This window comes from Epargyreus clarus, unplaced genomic scaffold (genome assembly GCF_041222505.1).
Source record: "Epargyreus clarus isolate Ecla_fem2 unplaced genomic scaffold, WU_Ecla_fem_2.2 ptg000016l, whole genome shotgun sequence".
Classification (NCBI taxonomy): domain Eukaryota; kingdom Metazoa; phylum Arthropoda; class Insecta; order Lepidoptera; family Hesperiidae; genus Epargyreus; species Epargyreus clarus.
In genome coordinates this window covers 2,683,355-2,705,374 of record NW_027332224.1, presented here as the reverse complement: position 1 = coordinate 2,705,374, position 22,020 = coordinate 2,683,355, and the positions used below count along the sequence as shown (strand labels likewise).

General features: G+C 37.5%; 2 protein-coding genes across 9 annotated transcripts in view; one reads left to right on the top strand and one right to left on the bottom strand.

Moving 5' to 3' along the window:
* Positions 1 to 22,020, top strand: part of Rbcn-3B (WD repeat-containing protein Rbcn-3B) — a 185,362-nt gene that overhangs the window by 99,639 nt on the left and 63,703 nt on the right. The gene's annotated exons all lie outside the window — the stretch shown is intronic.
* On the bottom strand, positions 1,076 to 5,138 carry CPH3 (cuticular protein hypothetical 3). The gene is made up of 2 exons (XM_073081398.1): positions 4,983 to 5,138; positions 1,076 to 2,006 (listed from the first exon to the last, which is right to left on the bottom strand). Exons 1-2 carry the CDS (start codon positions 4,992 to 4,994, stop codon positions 1,125 to 1,127), a joined length of 894 nt encoding a protein of 297 aa, XP_072937499.1. The 5' UTR covers positions 4,995 to 5,138; the 3' UTR covers positions 1,076 to 1,124.

The following is a 22,020-nucleotide window of genomic DNA, read 5'->3' as shown; positions in this document are numbered from 1 at the left end:
AAGTTGTAAACTACTACCGCCACAAAAGAATTTACATTAAAATAAATTGTTTTTACTGCCTATGATATGATATCTAAGGTATTTCATTCTAGGGAAACCCCACAGCAATATTCAACAACAGTTAATTATGACATAAATTATATAGTGCCCACAATTGCAATTTAATTAATTTATATGCATACTTTGACATGGTAATGCTTCTAGAAATTGTCATAAATCTATTTGCTATTTATAATGGCATTCGACTCAATAAACTTTATATGTTTATTTAATATTATTGTAAACTTGACGACCCGCGTGGCGGAGCGGTCACCATACTGGTCTGACGCGCAAAGGGTCCCGGGTTCGATCCCTGGCCAGACAGATATTTAAATGATGAATTTAAATTTCTGTTTCTGGGTCTGGGTGTTTGTGTATTTGTCTATGTGTGTGTCCATGGCACCCACGATACAAGGAATCCTAGTGGGGCTGTGAGTGTAGAAAGCGTTTATTTTTATTATTTTAAATTATAAAGTTCCTAAAAGCTGAAACTAAGATCCTATTACTAATCCTCCGCTGTCTGTCCGTCTGGCACAGGGCGCTATCTCATGAACCGCATTAGATAGGCACTTGACATTTTTACAGATTGCTACTATGGCCACTATAACAAATACATACAAGAAATTGTTATTTTACAGTATTTAGAATGGTCGACAGTTTAAATTCTCACAATGCATGTACTTTTATATCTGCAATCTAAGCAAATATTTAAAAAATCACAATTTGGTGGTTAGGAACCTTCCAGCGAGTTCGACGTGCACTTGGCTAATTTTCAAAATTAATGGCAGCATATTAAATAATACTGGAAGGATTTGCTTTGCATTTTTTTGGCAATAGAGACTTTAATTAACTTTAATATCGAATTTATCTCCCTAATTAAGCAATGTGTTGTCCGTCATTGAATCACTTTTTAGGTATAGCGATGATTTTTTCAAGAAACAAAAAGATCTTTTTAAATGTTTTGATCTAAACTTGTAATATGTATTAACTTTAGATAATTAACAAATGTATTCAAGAAGGAAATGAAAGACATCAAGAGTTTTAACTACCGTTTATTTCGTTTTCAATTGACTCGACCGATGGAATCACCACTGGGTCTTGAGGACAGTTGGTGCGATGAACTGGCCCTGGACCTGGTGGATGGCGGAGGTCGCGACGGCCTTCAGACCGGGCTGGACGTACGCGACGGGAGACACCCAGGGCTGACTGTACGCTAGCGCCGGGCCGACGGGAGCCACGAACGGAGAGTAGAGAGCTGGGTGGGTTTGAGCGAACGATTGGATCACGAAAGGATTCTCGACCTTAGCGGGCTCAGGAGCTGCCGCTTTCAAGTCAGCGGATTCCACTTGAACGGAGTCAGCGGATTTCTCGGCTTCGGCCTCGGGTTTAGCTGCTTCGGGCTCGGCGGACTTCACTGCAGCCTCTTTCTCTTCGGCCTTCGCGGCTTCGGGAGCGGCAGGTGCAGCGGGTGCGGCGGCGGCTTCTGCGGGTGTCTCAGCGGCTTTCGCGACGGCAATAGGGGCAACTGGGAAAGGATAACCAGATGGGATCACAGCGGGGACACCGGCAATAACCGCGCCGCTGGCAACATAAGGAATGAACGAAGAACGAGCGAGAGCTGGGGAATTGCTGGCGGCGGCGGCGTCTACCTGCGCCTCAGCGGTCTTGAGAGCGTCCAGCGCTTGCCATTTCTGTTCCTCAGCACTCCAGAACGCTTCCTCGGACTTTTCCTTAACCAAGTCATTACCTTCAATGACACCTTCGTTTTGGTTTTCGGCGGCTTGTTCAGCGAGCTCTCGTGCCCTGTCGGCGACGGCGCGTGCTTGGTCCTCAGCCTTTACTTGGGCGTCGATGGCGGCTGCCTGGATGTCTCCAGCTGGTGGGATCGCCACGGGCACGGCCGGAAAGGCGGCGTAGAAGAGGTTGCTGGGAGCAGCGGCGGCGCAAGCCAGAAGGGCGGAAAGGATCTGGATACGAAAGGTTTTGTGATTATTGAAACCATTTTTTGCTGCAATTATTATAATAGAAAAAGTGATTTGGGTTTAAAGAAGAATTTAGCGTGTAATGCCTTATAACACTGCAGAGGGCTTAGACTGGGTCCAAGAGTAGAAATTCAGGCAAGCTCCTCGGATTTCTCAAAGCTTCTGCATTAATAATAATTGTTCAGTTTGATCATTGTTATCAAGTTTATAATATTGTATTATCAATCAATTTAGATCTTTCAGTATATTGTTTATTATAATAATGTACGTGTAATGGAAGAGTGCTGCTTGCCACAAGTATAAATTTATTTATGCTTATAAAGTAACTTCTACGAATGATAAAACGAATGTTATCGTTATTAAATAAACATTTCATTTCATTAATTATCGATTTCTTTAACGAAAAAAACATTGTTAAGAACCCAAGAGTTTTAAAGAGAGTTAAAAGAAACAGTTACTAAAAGGTATGTGAAGTCTACCGATTTGCATTCTACCAGCGCGGTGGACTATTGCCATAATCCCTCTTACTTATAGTGAAGACCTGTGATCAACAGTGGAGTAGCAACAAGTTGACGGCGAAATTAAATACTTTACCGACACTTATTCTATTAAACTTAATTTCGAGTACAACCCAATAATTTAAATGAACCACTGATATTTCATTTTCAAGGCGTATACCTCTCAGACGCAAAAGATATGCAATTAAAGAATTCCGATGTTTTTAGTACCGCCTTGAAACTAGACTTGGTAATATCAGGTTGATAAGATTAACAATTGTAATGTGGGTGGGTAGAAGTTGCACTTCGAAGGTCGTCTGTTCCTTTAAGGTGGTTGTACAGTCTCGCTATTAATGCTGTGAGCGATTGTGAATGAATGATTGCATTAAAAATAATAAATAATGAGAAAAGCTATAATAATAATAAATTATATTGTATGTATTGTATTGTATTGTATTATAAAACAAAATGCAACTGCATTGAAATAGTTAACTGAAAGAGGTAGTAATGAGACCAATGTTATTCTTATGTAACATTGTGATGTATGCGAATTTAGCGACACTTTATCATTCAAGCCGTTTGGGATGCAGAGTGTGCTAAATAATTAGATATATTAGTATGGCAATTAATCAACAATTTTCTTAACTGTCTGTTTTAATACGGTTGGTTGTAAGTAGAGATGTTAAAGAATACTCGACTTTTATTTTAATCGATTATTACTTTGTTATCGTTTTTTGACAAATCGATTAATTGTGAATAAAGAAAGATTGATTTTTATTTAATCGATTCTTTTCCATTAATCTCACATCCCTAGTTGTAAGGGAACTAACAAATATAGAAAAAAAGGATTTACCATTTAACAATTTTGTAACATTTAGTAGCTTTATGACTTTTTTAATAATAGCTAAATTAAACGTTCTATATCAACTAATAATAGGATACCGTTATAAATACCAAATATATGTTTTTCTTTAAATAAGCAATATGAAATGGTGCCTTGTTTTTGCAGCGCGCGAGTGTGTAAACACTCTTAGAAAATTGTTATATGCTTTTAGATTATCTGTTAGTAAATATTATTATCTATGTAAATAAAATTATATTATTACAATAGGCTGTATGTAGGCTTTGAAACTAGAAGGAATTCGGTTTCACATATTGTTGTTATAATTCCAGTTTCATACATTAAAATAGAAAATAATTTTACAATTCCTAATAAAATGTTTTTTTATTTTACACATATTTTTTAAAAAACAAATTGATAAATTGTATGTATTCACATATAAATTACATATATTTACGTTACATAAATGTAATTTAATATATTGTACCTATAATTTTAAATTATTTTGGATTATTGCGATAACAAATTGAAAATATTGATGATTATTCATTCATTAAGTTATTATTTTTTATTTAATAATATGAACATAATTTAAATAAAGTTGTTATTTAAAATCACGTAGTATGATGGAATTCTTACCTCATTCAGAAACTAAGTTTAATTAAGTATATATATTTTATCACTACGATATACGGATTCAAAACATCATATTTTATTTAAACAAACTAATACAAAGACACGGATTTCAACTAGTTAATATTTTAAATATATTTCAAAAGATACACACCTTATCTTTCTTTTAATTGGCACTTATTGTTACAAAATAACTGACATAAGGTGCAATTATATTGTAATCGCGAGTTAATTACAGTTCCCATGTAAAATTAAGGTTAATTATGTTAAATTACGAAAGTGTAGCAAGGGCAGGGTTAACTGCAGAAAAGTGTTATAAAAATTCATTGAATAAGTGTGATTTTTAAGTTACCTTTTATAATGACATTTTATAAATTGCATTTTATAATGATATTTTATAATTTATTTTAAATTTAAAAATGAATAAATGTAATAAATATACATAAATAGTTTTTTGTGAAGTATGCAGGTTAGATAGGTTTAATTCGATATTCAAATTTAATTAAATTTTAAAGCGTCATGCAGTCTAAAAGATTAAAGATTGCAACTTTAATTATTCAAGTTAATTAAGCCGGTACCATTCTGGTAGTTTAGATAAATGGGGATTTGTGAGTTTTGATGTCTTAGCATCTCTAAGTTACGTTGTGATAATGTTAATTAATTAGTAAAATGGTTTTTTATTAAGTTATATTTGACAGATTATTTTGAAATTAAAATTTGAAAATAAGCAGACATTTTTAAATATGACGGAAAATTGTGTGATTTTTTTATAAATTGTACAAAAATTGTTATGACAAAATAAATAAGTTAGTAATGTTAAAAAATAAGTAAAATAAATAAATTAAAAATATAAAAATCTCCACTCCATAGCACTGTAGACACGTCAACTTTTTTATGCGTTTTTATTCTACACTTTTCACAAGATCACCTCTGTCTCACGTATCTTATAAAATTAATGTAAATAAAATCTTGTTAATGGTATCAACTGACCAGAACTCTCATCGTGCAAGATGTCTCGATAGCTACTGATTGCTCTCATCTCGTTTCATACGGTTTTTATATAATGTATTCCATCCGCAGCATCCAGTTTTGAACAAATAATAATAAAAAACGTCAACGCACGGAGGGCGGGAAGAATGCAGGAAGCGCGCGCATTTTGACAGCCGATGGGCGCCATTACAGATTTGGTGTGACGTAGACTTGGCGCGCTTCGATTTAGTATTTATTTTTTATTTTTCTTTTGTTCACGGTATGCAACGGTATGCAAATCCTAACTAATATACTAAATGCGAATGTTTGTTTGTGTGTCTGTTTCCTATACTTTCACGCTATAACCGATTGTCATGAAATTTTGTTCACACGTTGTCATAGGTTCAGGAAAGGACATCCATCCATCCATCAGCCACTGTTTCAGGTCCACTGTTGGACATAGGCCTCCCCTAATTGGCGCCACTCCAACCGGTCCCGTGCCCTTTGAATCCAGCGGTTTCAAATGCAGGAAGCGCGCGCATTTTGACAGCCGATGGGCGCCATTACAGATTTGGTGTGACGTAGACTTGGCGCGCTTCGATTTATTATTTACTAGTTTTTGCCCGCGGCTTCGCCCGCGTTTTAAAGAAAATAATATGACATACTAACATACATAAAACTGAAAATTCGTACCTTCATTGGAATACCAGTGGCACCATCTGGCGAAAATTGGTCGTACCAACTCTGAAACCTTCGTGGGCTCATGGACAACAACTTTGCTAAAGATCATCACTTGATCAAATGCAAAGTTTACGATTCAATCCTTACTAATATCGATTAAAATAATCAATTTTAGGGTCCAAAAGATCGGTTCTCCGATTAATCGATCTTAGACCGTCATCCCTAGTTCCCATGGGATTTCCGGGATAAAAACTATCCTATGTCCTTTCTCGGGTCTCAGACTATCTTTGTACAAAATTTCATTAAAGTCGGTTCAGTGGTTTAGGCGTGAAGAAAAGACAACCAGACAGACAGACAGACAGACAGAGTTACTTTCGGATTTATAATATTAGTAAGGATTTTTTACTAGTTTTTGCCCGCGACTTCGTCCGCGTTTAAAAGAAAATAATATAACATACTAACATATAAAAATTGAAAATTCGTACCTTCAACTTTGCTAAAGATCATCACTTGATCAAATGCATAGTTTACGATTCAATCCTTACTAATATCGATTAAAATTAATAGATCTTACATCGCTATTCCTAGTTCCCGTGGGATTACTGGGATAAAAACTATCCTATGTCCTTTCTCGGGTCTCAGACTATCTTTGTACAAAATTTCATTAAAATCGGCTCAGTGGTTTGGGCGTGAAGAAGAGACAACCAGACAGACAGACAGACAGAGTTACTTTCGGATTTATAATATTAGTAAGGATTTTTCTTTTGTTCACGGTATGCAACGGTATGCAAATCCTAACTAATATAATAAATGCGAACGTTTGTTTGTTTGTTTGTCTGTTAACCGATTGTCATGAAATTTTGTTCACACGTCATGTCATAGTTTCAGGAAAGGACATGGGGTCCTTTTTATCCAAAAAAAGTACCGTTATCTAGGGATGGATAAAAACCGCTGAACGCGAGCGTAGCCACGGGTAAAACTAGTATATAATACATTTGTAAAAAAAGGACATAGAGTCCTTCCATCCCTAAAAATACCGTTCTCTAGAGATGGATAAGAACCGCTGAACGCGAGCGTAGCCACGGGTGAAAACTAGTGTATAATACACTAGCTGACCCGGCAAACTTTGTACCGCCTCAAAATCTATTTATCACATATATTTCATATAAAATATAGCCTATGTTACTCGTGGATAATGTAGCTTTCGAATGGTGAAAGAATTTTTAAAATTGATCCAATAGATTTTGAGCCTATTCATTACAATCAAACAAACAAAGTTTTCCTCTTTATAATATTAGTATAGATTTGTCGTCAACCTATTACCCCTGCTGGGCACGTATCTTCTGTTAGAGTATAGGCCATAGTCCAACCCGCTGGCCAAGTGCGAATTGTTACACTTCACATACATTTAAGAACTTGAAATCAATCATGTAGGTTCCCTAGCGATGTCTTCCTTCGCCTATAGCAAATGATGATAATAATTTTCTTACAAAATAATACATTTATTATGTTTTTTTTATCATACTTACTAATGCTAGTACTATTGCTTTAGCATTAAGTAGTTATATGTCATTAAAATTACATTATAATATATAATTTATTTATTATTTTATAACAAACACAAAGCAATTTTTTCATTAAAATAGAAAATTATAGTTCCTATGATTTAATTTTTTTTTAATTTTAAACGAGTTTGCGTAAAATATGTCTAATGTCTATATTTAAACCATTCATGAAAATAATAATAATAAGCAGATGCTTATGCCAGCTGACTAAACATCTTGTAACATTCTGTAGAATATAAATAATAAGCGTACTATACTATTTTTAATCTTATATATAAAATTCTCGTGTCACAATGTTAGTTACCGTACTTCTCCGAAACGGCTTTACCGATTATCACCAAATTTTATATGCATATTCTGTAGGTCTGAGAATTGGCTACTATCTATTTTTCATACCCCTAAGTGATGAGGGTTGTTTACCCATAAAAATTTTTTTATGTTTATGGCAACACAACGTTTGCCGGGTCAGCTAGTGTTTAAATATATTCTTGACTGGATACGTCAATGGTGACATGGTCATTAGTTCAAGTAGTTGCCTAAGTAACCATCGTTGTCGATGTCATTTCTATGTGATATGTGATCTATGGACGCCAGTACGACGGAGGTAATTTCGGCTCGAATGAATGTTGCGTCATTATATACACTGTGGTCGTGATACTCGGCTTCAAACCCTGATTGATTGTTTATCACTATATACCTGTTGCTGTCCCACTGTTGGGCAACGCTTCTATAGTCCGCGTAAAACTCCCAGTCCACTCTGAATATAGAAATGAATTGCGTCGCCATAGCAAGGAATGGCAACGCATCTTTGATCGGCTTCAGGAAGAACCTGTTCGATATCCATATATATATATATCCATATATACCAACTCCAGTGGGTCACATGTCCATGGGTAACAGTGGCCACTTACCTTACTTGCTTTATTAATTATATATAAAAATAATGGCATTTAAAAAAAGAATGAAGAAGAGAATAATTATTTTTAAAATTTGTAAGTGCCGCCGTTGGCCTATACAAAATAAATATATATTTCATTTCATTTCATTTCATTTCACTCTATTGCCTATGGACATCTGTAACCAGCACTAAATAGGACGAAATATCTAACTGAGGTCGATCACAAATGAGATGCTACCCCTGAGGACCTGAAGTGCGTGTGTCTATTGCGCCCATTATACAGGCATCTGCTTTCTGAACCATACGTTACTCAACCAATTCAATGTGGCTGACTGTGATTAGATGAGGTGAACCCTTCTTGATTCGACTCCAGAAGCACCACCGCCACAGATTTTTATTATATAGAAGTAAAAGACCACCTTGCAGTCCATCATCATCATCATCAACAACCCATTACTGTCCCACTGCTGGGCACGGGTCTCCTCTCATAATGAGAAGGATTAGGCCATAGTCCACCGCGCTGGCCAAGTGCGTATTGGTAGACTTCACATACCTTTGATTTTTTTTTATAAATCTCTCAGGTATGCAGGTTTCCTCACGATGTTTTCCTTCACCGTTTTTAGCAAGTGATAATTAGTTTCTAATACGCACATAACTAAGCTGGAATGCCTCGGAAAAGTATGCCTCTCTTATCACACCCTTCAAAGCAGAACACAGCAGTTAGAAGACAGAAATAGCTGTGGCGATGCACCGTGGTGGTCCCGCAGGAGTTGAACCACAAAGGGTTTTCAAACCTTCAAAAAATAAACGTATCATCATGACCAAAGGGAAATACCTTTAAGAATGAAAGGTTACTGACACCCATGTGTGAGTTAATTACTAAAAAAGGGCCAAAATAAGCTCCAAGAACACAATACCCTTAAAAGTACGCTGACATTTAGTTTGTATTTTATTGTTTCAAGTGGCATATACCATCTTTTGACTTTAAACTATCCTTTAAGTAGGGATGGCGATCTGAGATCGATTAATCGAACAATCGATCTTTTGGACCGACTATTTTAATCGATCTCCAGTAATATATCGATTCATTTTGACTTTAAACTATCATTTAAGTAGCGATGGCGTTCTGAGATAGATTAATCGAAGAATCGATCTTTTTGGCCAACAACGATTATTTCAATCGATCTCCAGTAATGTATCGATTCATTCATCTAGTCACCTATCATCTAGTCATCTTTGATCTAGTCATCTTTCATCTAGTCATCTTTCATCTAGTCTTCTTTTATCCTAGAATATCGAAAGTCGATCTTTTAGAAGTTGGTTGATCATGTTATAGACCAGGGGATCCCAAAGTGTACGCTTCTAATTATTGAACACCACAAATACTGGCATTTTGGTTATAGATTCAAAATGAATATCCAAATTTAACATGAATCCATGAATATCCAAAAAAAAATGACAGGGCGCCGTGAAAAAATATTAAACTTGTAACTGCGCTGCGGGTTATAAAATATTGGGAACCCCTGTTATAGACCTTTTTTGTTGATGGGTACGTATTTCAGTGTTTGTTTGGACCTGATGACCTCTTTTTTTATCTATCATCGCCCTTTTTAGCTGAAAAGACTGAAGATCGATTTTCGGATTTCGGATTCTCTGGGCCTCGATTTTTTTGGGAATTGATTTATTGCACTTCGATTCTATTCGATTCAAGAATCGATCTTTTTCGGAGAGAATCGCCATCCCTACCTTTAAGGAATCTGTGGTCACTTTGGACTTGTTGGTGTCTTCGTGTAGTATTTTTAGGCGAGTGGAGGGTAATGTTTTGCGAGCGTCTGTATGTATGTACGACCTACAGCCCATATGGCGTGATGGATTTTAACGTATGAGGTATTGATTCGTTTCAATTGTAGGAGTGTGACATAGGCTATATTTTTCAGCAGTCGTGTTTTTGATGTGAAACATCTATAGCCGCACGTAAAACCGATTTCTGGCGTGGCGACGCATGCCGTGCGCCACGCTATACGATGGTATATATATACAGTCTATATGCAGTAGTGTGTACGATGTGGCGGCGCGTCGCCATGCGCAATCGAATTCAATAAATAGTCATCGTTATCTGGAAAAAAATCGCAATATTTTATTTTATCATTATGACATATTTAGTTCCTATCACAATATGTTCTTTTCTGCATATTACTTTTACAAAATAATGTCGATGTTTCACATCTGCCAGGCGTGCCGTGACGGCTCACATTTTTTTTTTAATAAATCTCTAATTTAACCCAAAAAAATTCTTGGGTTGCAAGAAAAATGTCATACATAGATGTCGTAATATATTCCGAATATTTCCGTTGTTTTATTCCGAATACTTCTGAGGTTCTTGGGTTAAATAATGAAGAGGGCTATTTACTCCAAAATATGTAGAGTTCTAGCGCAAATGTGTATGGTTTCTGCCTCTCCATTTTACAGTAGCGAAAGAAAAAGTATCTTCTGCTCACCGACTGACTATCCTGTCATACTAATGTGACGTTCACACTCATCTTTTTAGGGTTCAATTCCATAAACGAAAAAAACAATGTGAGCCGTCACGGGACGCCTGGCAAATGTGAAACATCGACATTACTCGTATGTTGTAAAAGTAATATGCAGAAAAGAACATATTGTGATAGGAACTAATTATGTCATAATGATAAAATAAAATATTACGATTTTTGCGCATGGCGACGCGTCGCCACACCGTACACACTACTGCATATAGACTGTATATATATACCATCGTATAGCGTGGCGACGTCGCCACGGCATGCGTCGCCACGCCAGAAATCGGTTTTACGTGCGGCTATAGATGTTTCACATCAAAACGGAATGTTTATTATTCAACCATCTGTCTGTAAGCTTACTCGGAGACTATCGACTAAGGTCCGTTATCAAAACTCAATTCATCTATGACTAGCAAAGATTGAAATTTGACTATCTATCTAGTATCTATAAAGAAATAGTCAAATGTCGGTCTATTATAGGCAAAACTTTGGATAGATTGCTTATTAACGAGCATACATATAATTTGAAATGAATTCGGGTTCTATAAATCTCTATATACATATTTACTACTAGCTGACCCGGCAAACTTTGTACCGCCTCAAAATCTATTTATTAAATATATTTCATATAAAATATAGCCTATGTTACTCGTAAATAATGTAGCTTTCGAACGGTGAAAGAATTTTTAAAATCGGTCCAGTAGTTTTTGAGCCTATTCATTACAATCAAACAAACAAACAATGTTTTCCTCTTTATAATATTAGCATAGATCAGATACAGTAAAATCACCTACATACAATTCAGAGTATAATTTAATCTGTAAAACCCACGATACAATATCATTGAGACCTTATTATTTATCCTTAAATGACCAAAAAAACCATACAATTTTCATATTTAGTACATATATCTTAAGCGTAAAATCCACACTTGAATATAAGGAATTATCCTTATATGAACGAAGATAATTTAAAACTATAATAAGAGCTCATTTATTACGATAAGTATATACTACTTTGTAACATATCTTTATAAGCGGTAACCACGTATACATTATAACATCTATATTATTGTTAAACTGTTTGTTTGTTGAAGAATCACGCAAAAACTACGGAAGTGATTTTTATGACTGTTTTTGTATTTAAATTCTTCTGATTGGAAGGGTAGGAAGCAGTGATAAACTAATGGATAGAAAGTCAACCTCTCAATCGGGGACCTAGGATCGAATCCCAGATAGCTCTGATTTTATTTATATTAGAAATTATTTATCACATGCTTAAACCACGAAGGAAACATCGTGGGGAAACCTGCACCTCTAGAATTCTTACAATGGTTCTTAGGGGTATGTGACGTTATCCTTGTAGTTCGTCGTGGGTGGCAAGAGTGGGAGCTCGAACCGCCCGGTAAGCGACCCCGGGAAGGTCGGCGGTATGTGTGGTCGCATACCGTCGTACGCAACAGACGGTGCGGCGAGTGTTAAGCTATCCTGGGTGAAGCCCTACGGGGCAAGGCGCTAAGAGGACTCCGGGTTCTCCAAAGGAACGCAACCGGAAGAGGACTCCGGTTGCGTTCCATCGGGGGGGTTCTAGTACAGTAAGAGTACCGCATAACCCTGTGTCGCTCCCTCGACATCGGGTACCTTTTGAAGGTTTCCCTCTCGTGAACAAAAATAAAGGGATATGTGACATATAAACTTCCGCCAAGAGCCAGCGCAGTGGACTATGGCCTAAACTTCTCCTCATCTCAAAGTGACAGAGGCTTAGGCCATAGTAACGCATAGACCATTCAAAATCGACCTACCTTTTAATTTATTAATTTTTTTGAAAGGTCGTAGAACCAATATACATAGTTCGACCGTTAAGGTACCACCTCCACACCTATTTCTAGCGTAAAGCAATTCTTTCGCTTCGAACGGGAGTGACCATTAGCAATAAAATTTTCGTGTCACAATGTTAGTTACCGAACTCCTCCGAAACGGCTTTACCGATTTTCACCAAATTTTATATGCATATTCAGTACGTCTGAGAATCGGCTACTATCTATTTTTCATACCCCAAGTGATAATGTTGTTCACCCTTAACATTTTTTTATTTATATGGCAACACAACGTTTGCCGGGTCAGTTAGTAACTAGCAATTATTTTAAAACCAAAAACCCGACTAGGTAACATTATCCTATTTTTACTCCCTCTTTTTATTTAGAGGAATCCAACGACACCTCATATGTTAAAATCCGTCAAGCCGTTTGGACTGCAGGGCGTGACGAAGAATGAGACATACTTACATACGAAATACATTACCCTCCGCATGGTGGTAAAAATATATCAAATGTTGGTCTACATAGACGAAGTCGCAGGCATAAGTTAACTTATAATAAGTAGTATGTTCCTCATTTTTTGTTACAACTGATTTAAACATTTAATTGGTAAATTTTTATCTGGTAGAATTACCGTACTTCCTCATCCAACTTTGCGTTTTAACGCTGCTGTGTTCGTGTGTTGCACGTAAGGCGTTCCAGCTTAGTCCTCTGGGATAATGACACTGCAAATATGTGTCATCTAAAGGTGGTAGAACCATTTGTTGGTTCCATTATGAAGTTACCATCGACATACCTATTTCTGCCTAATAGCAGCCTGATTTTACTTTGCGTTTTAACGCTGCTGTGTTCGTGTGTTGCGCGTAAGGCATTCCAGCTTAGTCACGGGATAATATCGCTGCAAGTATGTGTAATCTGAAGGTGGTAGAACCCTTCGTGGTTTACTTTGGAGGTACTTTCCACATACCTATTTGTGCCTAATAACAGCAGTGTTGAGCGCTGCTGTGTTCTGATTTGAAGAATGTGGTAAGGGTGACATACTTTTCCGAGACGTTCCAGCTTAGTCCTCAGGCACACGGCACATCTATCGAGCGATAGCCGATCTTAGGTAGGAATCTTATCTTAGCTGGTTGATGACCATGAGCGGCAGTAGCCACTTACCATCAGGTGGACTGCATGCTAGTATGCTACTCCTATATAATTATAAATTAATTTAAAGACTTATATTTTTTAATATCTACATTAAATCAGTTCAACTACATGCTTATTTGCGTCGATTACACAAAAAATAGTCAGGCGCGAATCGAAATCGTACATCGAGGATTCCGTACCACAATTTTTTTTAACTGGTTTAAACTTTTGTGTTGTTTTTATCATAGCTGCTATAGAAATACAAGCATTGTGAAAAATTAAAGTGACTGAGGATAAACTTTAGTATGCTATGCTATGGTACCCCCTTTACATTTTTATTTTTGATTATAGTAAGCTTTATGTGGTATATAGTATACGGTGTTTAGTAAGCTTTGAGGAGCGCCGACTTAAAGATCTTGATGACAAACGCCTTGCGAAAAAGAATCAGCCTAGACCTTCCTACACTTACACCTATAATTCTTCTGGCCATTAGTACTGTGCGCTCTGCAACCGGATGTTTAAGACCAAATTTGGCTTCGCCAGTCACTTTCGCTCGCAGGCCCGTTCTCAAGCCATTTAGCCAAGTTCGCCGTTGACGGACACGTCAAGGAGGATCATATATTTTTGGTATTTTTATAGCTGACATAGTAATACACATTCTTTAAAAAATCAAGTGTCAATATATAATGGTTTAAGACATAGAGCCCTGTTACAGACGGACAGACATCGGAGACACAATAATAGGGTCTGGTTTTTACCCTCTTGAGACGGAACCCTAAAAGACATTTCCTTATTTTTTGTTCTTGATTTAAATGTAATAACGCGGACAGACAGACAGTTGGTATAATTTAACGATAGCGATAAACGTAAAATTTTATATATGGGTGTTACTTGTTGCTTTAAGTAATGTAGTTGTTTACTAAATGTCAACTCGATACCGGTTTTTTGATATTGTTATAGTTTTTGAAAATGTCACCTGATGTTCTAAGGTGATTGTTGTATTGTGAGCGATGTTTTTGCTGGTCATCTCTTGTCAGTTACAAATTATGTACTTTCGTTGCATTTTAAATATGAACTAGCTGACCCGGCGAACGTTGTGTTGCTATATAAAAAAATGTTAAGGGTGAACAACCCTTATAACTTAGGGTATGAAAAATAGATAGTAGCCGATTTTCAGACCTACTGAATATGCGTATAAAATTTGGTGAAAATCGGCAAGCCGTTTCGGAGGAGTACGGTAACTAACATTGTGACACGAGAATTTTATATATAAAATAAGATTTTTCAAAAAGCCGTTTTGCGTATGTATAATTTTAATTATATTCTGTTTTAGATGTTATAACGTAGGCATCCGCTAAGAAAGGATTTTGATCAATTCTACCCCCAAGGGGATAAAATAGGGGATAAAAATATTACTTCGTAACGCGAGCGAAGCCGCGGGCAGAAGCTCGTATAGTACACGACTAAAGAAATAAATTAGCTTTTTACTTTAAAAATCGTCTGATTTTCTGTTTGTTTATTATAATTTTGCTAGCCTAGTGGTTAAGAATCTCGGCCTCTCGATCAAGGGGTCCGAGGTTCAAATCCCAGGCACGCACCTCTGAATTTTCAAAGTAATGTGCGTATTAGAAATCAATTATCACTTGCTAAACGGTGAAGGAAAACATCGTAAGGAAACCTGCATACCTGAGAGATTTATAAAAAAGAAAAGAAAAAAATCTCCAAGGTATGTGAAGTCTACCAATACGCACTTGGCTAGCGAGGTGGACTATGGTCTAACTCTTATTATGAGAAGAGACCCGTGCCCAACAGTGGGACAGTAATGGGATTTACTAAATATTTTTAGGTCGCGAGAAAGACTGTGCGAAAAATTATTGATAGACTTATTCTTTGTCGCTACACGCCGTTGATAGAGCAAGTGGCTAAAACATCTCGTTTTTGGGCTCAAGACGAGCTTAAAAGTATGCGCGGATCGTCTGCCAAGGTTTAGTCGGCTGAAGATGTGTAAGATATCGAACGTGTTGACATTTTGAGCTTTTTCTTGAAATCATTTTGAAGATTTTCTCTCTTGTAGTGATTTTCTTTGTCCGTGAATTTAAGCGGTACTTTGAACGGGTACTCGCACGAGTATTTGACGAAACGTAAAGGTAATTTTTGGTAAGGTAATTATTCTTTTTATTATCTGTGCATTTTTTTTTCATTGGGTGCGGTGTTTCGGTAAAACCTAAGGATAGATTTTATAGGAGATAGGACTTCATTCAACTTATCTATTATGAGGATCGATTAACGTCCGTAATTAATACTCAATCCAAATCCAAAATTTCCCTTCTATATCGATAATTTACCAAAGATCGACATTTGATACGCATTATCAATTATAAGTCAGAATTTACGCATAAACTTTCTCGCTTCATCGCCACATGTTGTTGATAGAGCAAGTGGCTAAAACAGCTCGTTTTTGGGCTCAAGACGAGCTTAAAAGTATGCGCGGATCGTCTGCCAAGGTTTAGTCGGCTGAAGATGTGTGAGATATCGAACGTGTTGACATTTTGAGGCTTTTCTTGAAGTCATTATGAGAATTTTATCTCTTGTTGTATATGTATATTGTAGTGGTTCGATTTGTCCGTGAAATGAGGCAGTACTTTGAAAGGGTGATCGACGAAAGGTAAAGGTAACTTTTGGTAAGGTAATTTTTCATTTCATTGTCTGTGTATTATTTCAATGGGGTGCATTTGGCGAAGCTTAAGGGTAGATTTATCAAAATATTTTTGTGGTATATTATTACGAAGGTCTGAAAAATAGTATCTCTTTGGTAGCGTAAATTTTGACACAGATATTTTTTTACGCTAATACAAAACGTTAAAATATTTTATTTATACCGTATTTTTGTAAAAGATCATTTTTTTGGAAAAGTTTTTGGAACTATATACAACTGACGTATTACAAGATTTCAAGGAAAATACAATACAAATGAAATTTATTTATTCATAAAGCAACCACAATTCTGCGGTTATGTAGGTGAAGGTTTGAAGGTGGTAGAACCCTTTGTGGTTCGATTCCAGCGGCATCACCGTCACACCTATTTCTACCTAATAACAGCAGTGTTAGGCGCTGCTGTGTTCCGTTTTGAAGGGTGTGGTAAGGGAGACAGACTTTTCCGAGGCGTTCCAGCTTAGTCCCCAGGGGTAGCGGCGCATCTGTGGCCGACCTCAGGTAGGAATATCTAATCCTATCTGGGGTTCATTACAGATGTCCATGGGCGGCAGTAGCCACTTACCATCAGGTGGACTGCATGCTCGTCTGCTACTCCTGTATTATAAAAAAAAAATGTAGAACGTAAACATTTCATCGGCCATTGATGGGTGACCGCTACCTAGTGGTTAAATGTCAAGCGCGCTTCCGGGCTACTGCTACTCGTGTTTATTTGAATAACTCAGTCTATTTATTTTTAGTCTGAGGTTTCCCTAAATAAAATATGTCGCGATGTAAGACTAAGTAAGTCAACAAAAACTCGAGAAATGTTAAGAATTCCTATTTCGGTCACGATATAAAAGCAAGTCATTTCTTATTATTGCCGATTCATACTGTAACGCCGGTACTACACAAGCGGTTGATGTTGGCGCCAATGTTTGATCAAATATTTGCACCAACTTTGTGACAAATTAAACAAACTAATCATTATCGTTTTTGGTATATATAACAAAATCCATTTTATTTTCTCTTCTTATTATTTCCGATTCGTACTTTAACGCCAGCATCACACGGGTGGTGGTTGGTTTGGGGCCAGCGTTTGTGCAAGCCGTTAAAGATTCTCGGTTTAAAGTCTATTTAATGTAAACAATGATTTCTAAAGATCATCTGCACTTAGACGCTTTATTCTCTTCAATACATGTATTCGAATAAGATATTGTATTAGGATTAATAATAAAGGTGGTACTGTGATAGAACCCTTTGTGGTTGAACCGGAGGCTACCGCTGCTACACTATTTTTTTTTTTTGTTTACGAGGGGGAAACCTTCAAAAGGTACCCGATGACGTGGGAGCGACGCCGGGTTATGTGGGATTTTTACCGCACTAAAACCCCCCCGGTGGCCTTCCTCAACGCTTGTTGGAGAACTCCGGGATCTCCGAGGGAACACAACCGGAGTCCTCCAAGCGCGATGCCCCGATCGGGCTCTGCCCTGGAGGAGCACTTTTGGCTCCTCTCACACCATCTGGTATTTACGACGGTATGCGACCACACATACCGTCGTCCTTCCCGGGGTTGCTTGCTGGACGGTTCGAGCTCCCACTCTTGCCACCCGCAACCCCGGAAGCCCACTTTTAGTCGCCTCTTACGACAGGCAGGGGATACCGTAGCCCTTTTCTATTCCCGAGACTGTAGTATCCTGTAGGATAACCGCTGCTACACCTATCTCTGCAATATAAGAGTATTTAGCTCTGCGATCCGCTTTATTAGCCGGTGTAAGGTACTATACTGAACGGAGGCATTCCATAGGTAACTGGCCGGTAGCAGACCGGCATATTCTCTCCGCTGCCCCCGCGGCTAAAAGAAACCTATTCAGGGTTTCCCCACGAAAAAATAAAATAAATATAGTTTAAGAAACTAAATCACGCTATAACAGAACTAAAAAGCAATAATTGTTGCAATCTAGTAACTTTGCGATGAACTTTCTCTGAGGCGCTCCAACAATCTCGTCTCGAAAATCGACAATCCAGAGGATGTTCATAAGGACAATGGTACAAAATTATTAAAATCGTGTATTGTCATCGGCTTTTGATATTTTTTCAGAATTTTGAATGAAACTGAACGTTCAAAGTGGATAGAAATCGGGTTCAAAGATTCCGTTACTGTTACGTACATACATACATACAACCCAAGCTAATAAAAACGCGTTAAAAAATCTACATATTATTTACAATCGTTCGCATCGCTACAGTGATTCCAACAAAATTATAAGCCAATATTTGATCAACACATTTGCCCCAATGTGTATAAATGGTGTATAATACGAATTTAATGTTTAGTTTTTATTTTAATTGAATTAGGAGCGCGAAATTACAATCGACGAACTGTATTAAGCATTTGCCAATCTATTGGATATTTTTTGAAATCCATATGTACGAGTACCTAATAAATATCATAGACGTTGGTCTCTCCTCACAACAGGTTTTGGAAAGTTAACTTTAGTATATAATTTAGATTTTTATAACATCGAAGTAGAGTGTACACAGTCCACCTGATGGTCAGTGGCTATTGCCGCCCATGGACATCTGTAATCAACTCCAGATGGGATTAGATTTCTACCTGAGGTCGACCATAGATGCGCTGCTGACCCCTGAAGACTAAGGTGAACACCTCGGAAAAGTATGTCTCCCTTACCACTCACTTCAAACCAGAACACAGCAGCGCTTAACACTGCTGTTTTTGGCAGAATAGGTATGGCGGTGGTGTCGCCGTGTAACCTTACATATAAAATTCTCGTGTCACAATGTTAGTTACCGTACTCTTCCGAAACGGCTTTACCGATTTTCACCAAATTTTATATGCATATTCAGTATGTCTGAGAAACGGCTGCTATCTATTTTTCATACCCCTAAGCGATAAGGGTTGTTCACCCTGAACACTTAAAAACGGGTCAGCTAGTGTAATATAATAAATGTTAATGTAATTCAGTTTAATATAAACAAAATAAAAAAGCATAAAAACCAGATTTCCCAGTCTTATTGGAATACTGATTATTCTGATTAATGTCACATAGTCTTTCTTTTTCATTTTTGCAAACCAGATTTTTAAGCAAGTTTATTTTTTGTACTTATTAAATTATTGATTTGTTTACTACTAACCACATAGGTATGTAATTACGCTTGTGTTCTCGCATATCACGGGCCATACAAGAGTAAGGTGGTAGAGAGAACCCTTTGTTTTTGCCAAAATAACAACATTTTTTTATTTTAACAATAATATTTATTGAACCCTTTATGGTTTGTTTCGGGCGGAACCATCGCCACACCTATTTCTGCCGAATAACAGCAGTGTTAAGCGCTGCTGTGTTCTGGTTTGAAACGTGTGGTAAGGGAGACATTTCCGAGGCTTTCCAGCTTAGTCCTCAGGTCTAGTGGCGCAACTGTGGCCGACCTCAAGTAGGAATGTCTAATCCTATCTGGGGTTGGTTACAGATGTACATACGGCAGTAGCCACTTACAATCAGGTGGACTGCATGCTCGTCCGCTACTCCTATATTATAAAAAATATAATAAAAGCAAAATTCAGAAATTCCTAGTCAAAAGTGAAGAATAATTTATAGCAATTCCCTATAGCTTTGTTAAAAGAACAAAAACGACTTCGAGTCTTGTACATAAGGCTTTTTGTCGGTAGCGAAGGGACAATGACCTCTAACAATAGGTGTTTGTGATCGAAGCCTTAAGTATCTTATTTCCATTGTTATATTCAAAATGACATTTACGCGTTTTCATACATCCTTCCGAAAAAAATAGAATTAGTAGTAGATACTTATTAGAATTGTTCAACTGGGAAGGTCCCATAGCAGTGATAGCCTAGTGGTTAAGAAACTCGGCCTCTCGATCGAGGGGTCCGAGGTTCAAATCACAAGCACCTCTGATTTTTCTAAAGTTATGTGCGTATTATAAATTAATACTTGCTAAACGGTGAAGGAAAACATCGTGAGGAAACCTGCATAAAAATCTCAAAGGTATGTTAAGTCTGCCAATACGCACTTGGCCAGCGCGGTAGACTATGGCCTAATCCTTCTCATTATGAGAGGAGACCCGTTCCCAACAGTGGGACAGTAATGGGTTGATGATGATGGGAAGGTACCACCATCACGCCCATTTCTAACGTGAAGCAGTTCAATGTTTCGGTGTGGAATATGTATACTGGATGACTTACATATAAGTCGACCATTTCAAAAGTGGTAACGCATCTGTGATCAAATTCCGGTGAAGGTTGCAGAACCCTCTGTTTTGCCTCCGGTGGCACCACCGTCACACCTTTTTCCGCCTAATAACGGTTCTGGTTTGTGGGATGTGGTAAGCGTGACATACCTTTCCGAGGCATTCCAGCTTAGTCTTCAGGAGTAGTCCCTTCTGTAGGCGACCTCAAAGGGACGCATCTGACCTCAGGTAGGAGACTAATCTTATCTGAGGTTCACAGATGTCCATGAAAGTAACCTTACCATCAGGTGGACTGCATGTTCTTTTACTAGTTCAATCATATAAGAAGAATACCGAAGCGGACGTATAAGAAGTGAGATTGAATTTTACTTTCGATTGAACTTGAACCGTGTTACGGCCGACGGCCAAACGAGATCGGTTAGTGACGTCACCGCGGATTGTAAAAGAAATGTAGATAACGCGTTTGTGGAAAGGATAAAGATTGTAGAGAATTCCATTAGAGACCATAAGTGTGTTTAAAATTTATCGGTGCTACTAATACTTTGCCTAATAGAGCGTGAAAACTATTTTTACCTTGTTCAAGATGACGGTCACGGGACGACCCCACAAAATTAGATTTACCTTCACTGTAACACCCCTGTGACATCCGAAAAATAAAATTGTGTTTTTGCTAGAGCTAGCAACATTAAATGTAAAATGTTTTGGTTTGAAGGGAATGGTAAGGAAGACATTCCGGCTTAGTCTTCAGGGATAGCGGTGCATCTGTGACCGACCTCAGGTGGGAATCCGATTTTGTCTGAGGCTGATTGAAGATCTCCATGGGCGGCAGTAGCTACTTTTCTTCAGGTGGACTGCATGCTCTTTTACTAGTTCAATCATATAAGAAGAATACCGAAGCGGACGTATAAGAAGTGAGATTGAATTTTACTTTCGGTTGAACTTGAACCGTGTTACGGCCGACGGCCAAACGAGATCGGTTAGTGACGTCACCGCGGATTGTAGAAGAAAAGTGGATAGCGCGTTTAAGAGCCCAGAATATAGTCGACATTTTTCTTTCTTTCTTCATTTCATTTTTCTTTCTTTCATTTTTATTTTTTTTTCGTCTAGTAAAATGAAGAGAGTAAAAAGATAAATAAATCGATACCATAAAGTTGGCCACTAAATGCCGTAAGTTTTTCAGAAGAGGCTATTAACAAAGTAATTTTAAATATTTTTTTTGGGCATGATATAATATTTTTTTTATTTCTTATTAAATACGCTAAAGAAATATAACTTTGTACGCAAACGAGCTTTTGCCCGCGGCTTCGCTCGCGTTACGAAGTAATATTTTCATCCCCTATTTTACCCCCTTGGGGGTAGAATTGATCAAAATCCTTTCTTAGCGGATGCCTACGTCATAACATCTACCTGCATGCCAAATTTCAGCCCGATCCGTCCAGTGGTTGAGACTGTGCGTTGATAGATCACTATGTCAGTCAGTCACCTTTGAGTTATATATATTTAGAAGAGATAA